Raw genomic sequence first — 2,054 nt, forward strand, 5'->3', positions numbered from 1 at the left:
TGCAGTCTGAAGGTCACACTGCTGCACAGTTGGGACAGCGTGGAGTCCGGGATCCCACACTGGGGCTCGGCGGCACTCCAGAGCTACCAGCCACCATGTTTTGGGGTCTCCTTTCCCTCTTCCTCTTCACCGTGGCCAGTGGGACCCCCATCGCAGACCAGGATGAGGACATCCAAGTGCAGGAGAATTTTGAGGCTGAGCGGGTAACGGCATCTTGTGGTCCCTTAAGTTCTGGGGGCAGAAGGGATGAAGGAAAGCTTTATTTCGTTTTCCTCCAGAAAGAAAGGCAATATGCCCTCGTCAGGCAGCGTGGGACAGGCCTTGGCAGCGTGCCTCTTCTCAGGTGCTGGTTGGGGGGTGCCAGCCTGTCAGTACCACCTTTGGGGTTGGCTTCACCCCAGCGAACACCCAGGCAGGGCAGCTGGAGCCCGAGAAGCCAGGAGAGATGAATCCCATGAGATACCTGTCAGTCTGCAGAAAACCAGAAGATGTCCTACCCCAGAGGAGAGGGCTTGTGGTGGAGATGTCCCTTTCTTCTCCCCACAGATGTACGGCAAGTGGTACGACGTCGCCATCGGCAGTACCTGCAAGTTCATGAAGAACTACAAGGAGAAGTTCAGCGTGGGCACGCTGGTGCTGGGTCCCGGCCCCAGCGACGACCAGATCACCACCGTCAGCACCAGGCTGCGGTACGGGGCACTGCCACGGGTGCTTAAGCCTCCTCCAAAGCCACCCCGCTTAGAGGTGCTCCATCTCCCAGGGAGTGGGAGAAGACACGGGAGTTGCTTGCTCTGGCTGGTATCAGAGCCCTGCGGAGGGGCTGGACTGGGCTCATCTATCCAATGCCTTGGGCAGGGGGATTTCGGGGGTCCTGTGCCATGGCCTTGGTGCCCCAGAATTGATTTTTGTGCAATAACCAGAATAAAAGATGACACCGAGCTGCTGATTGTTTTGCTCCTCTCTCCAGGCAAGGTGACTGCACGCGCATCTCAGGAGAGTACCAGAAAACCAGCACTCCTGGCAAATACACCTACTATAACCCCAGTAAGTTGGTCTCGCTGCCGACTTGCCCAGCCCCACGAGCTTTGGCGTGGCTGGGCAACGGGAACCAGCACCGGGCATGGCTGGCAGCTGGGGCAGGGGTTCAGGAGTGCAGGCCTCAAAAGCCACTCCACAGCTTGGGTCATTTCCAGCCAAAGTCTGGAGTGAGGTTGGGGGAAAGGGGCTGTTTCAGCACTGTCCCTGCACGAGCACAGGACACTGAGATGTTCCAGCAGGTCCCTCCTATCCACAACATGCCAAGCTGGGGCAGGCTCCCACCAGCCACGTTTCAGGAATGTTGATGTCTCAGTTGTCCACAACTCTTGGTTTCTTGACGACTAAGAAGAGAGGAGTCTCGAAGGAGTCAGGGTTGTAGCAAAGTTTTCATCCAGAAAACCAGCTATTTTCATGAATTAACTGCCTGATTCCAGCCCCCAGCTCTGGGGCTGTCTTACACTGCCCCACATATCCCTGAGGGGCAGGAATGACGTCCCTCGTGTTTCTGTCTCACACAGAATGGGATGTGTCCATCCGGTCCTACGTGCTCCGCACCAACTATGAAGAATATGCTGTCATTCTGATGAAGAAGGAAAGCGGTTTTGGACCAAGCACCACCCTGAAGCTGTATGGTACATCTGGCTACGGCACCTGTGGGCAAGCAGGCTCTGCAGTGGGCCAGTGCAGCTCAGAGACACCACCCAAGGGTCCCTCTGGTCCCGTGGCTTTGAAAGACTTGACCATGGCTTTGGAAGTGGTGCCTTGGGCCAGCTCACCTTTGGTGCTGCAGAGGTTGAGTCTGATGGCTCAGCCACACCATGAATATCCAAACCAGCCTATTGTTTGGGGCAAAGGTAGCAATATCTGCTTGGAAGAATCCCTGAAGTGGTAGGAGATTCTGCCTTTCATGACTGAGATATTTTAAAACACTTTGTCCAAGCTCCTGGTCAAGAATAATGGAGGAGAGGATGGGAAGGACCAGGAGGCTGGGGCTGAGCCTGCCAGCAGCTGCCTGC

At 56.0% G+C, this 2,054-nt stretch overlaps 1 protein-coding gene across 1 annotated transcript in view; it reads left to right on the forward strand.

Moving 5' to 3' along the window:
• Positions 1-95: 95 nt before the first annotated feature.
• LOC104277467 (protein AMBP-like) overlaps positions 96-2,054 on the forward strand; it is a gene marked incomplete at its 3' end in the record, with an annotated part of 4,021 nt that continues 2,062 nt past the window's right edge. Inside the window, exons 1-4 of the mRNA XM_009874104.1 lie at positions 96-203; positions 547-689; positions 968-1,044; positions 1,557-1,677. Of these exons, the coding sequence (XP_009872406.1) occupies positions 96-203; positions 547-689; positions 968-1,044; positions 1,557-1,677 (449 nt within the window). The remainder of the gene's footprint in view (positions 204-546; positions 690-967; positions 1,045-1,556; positions 1,678-2,054) is intronic.

Source organism: Apaloderma vittatum, unplaced genomic scaffold (genome assembly GCF_000703405.1).
Source record: "Apaloderma vittatum isolate BGI_N311 unplaced genomic scaffold, ASM70340v1 scaffold37167, whole genome shotgun sequence".
In the NCBI taxonomy this organism is placed as follows: domain Eukaryota; kingdom Metazoa; phylum Chordata; class Aves; order Trogoniformes; family Trogonidae; genus Apaloderma; species Apaloderma vittatum.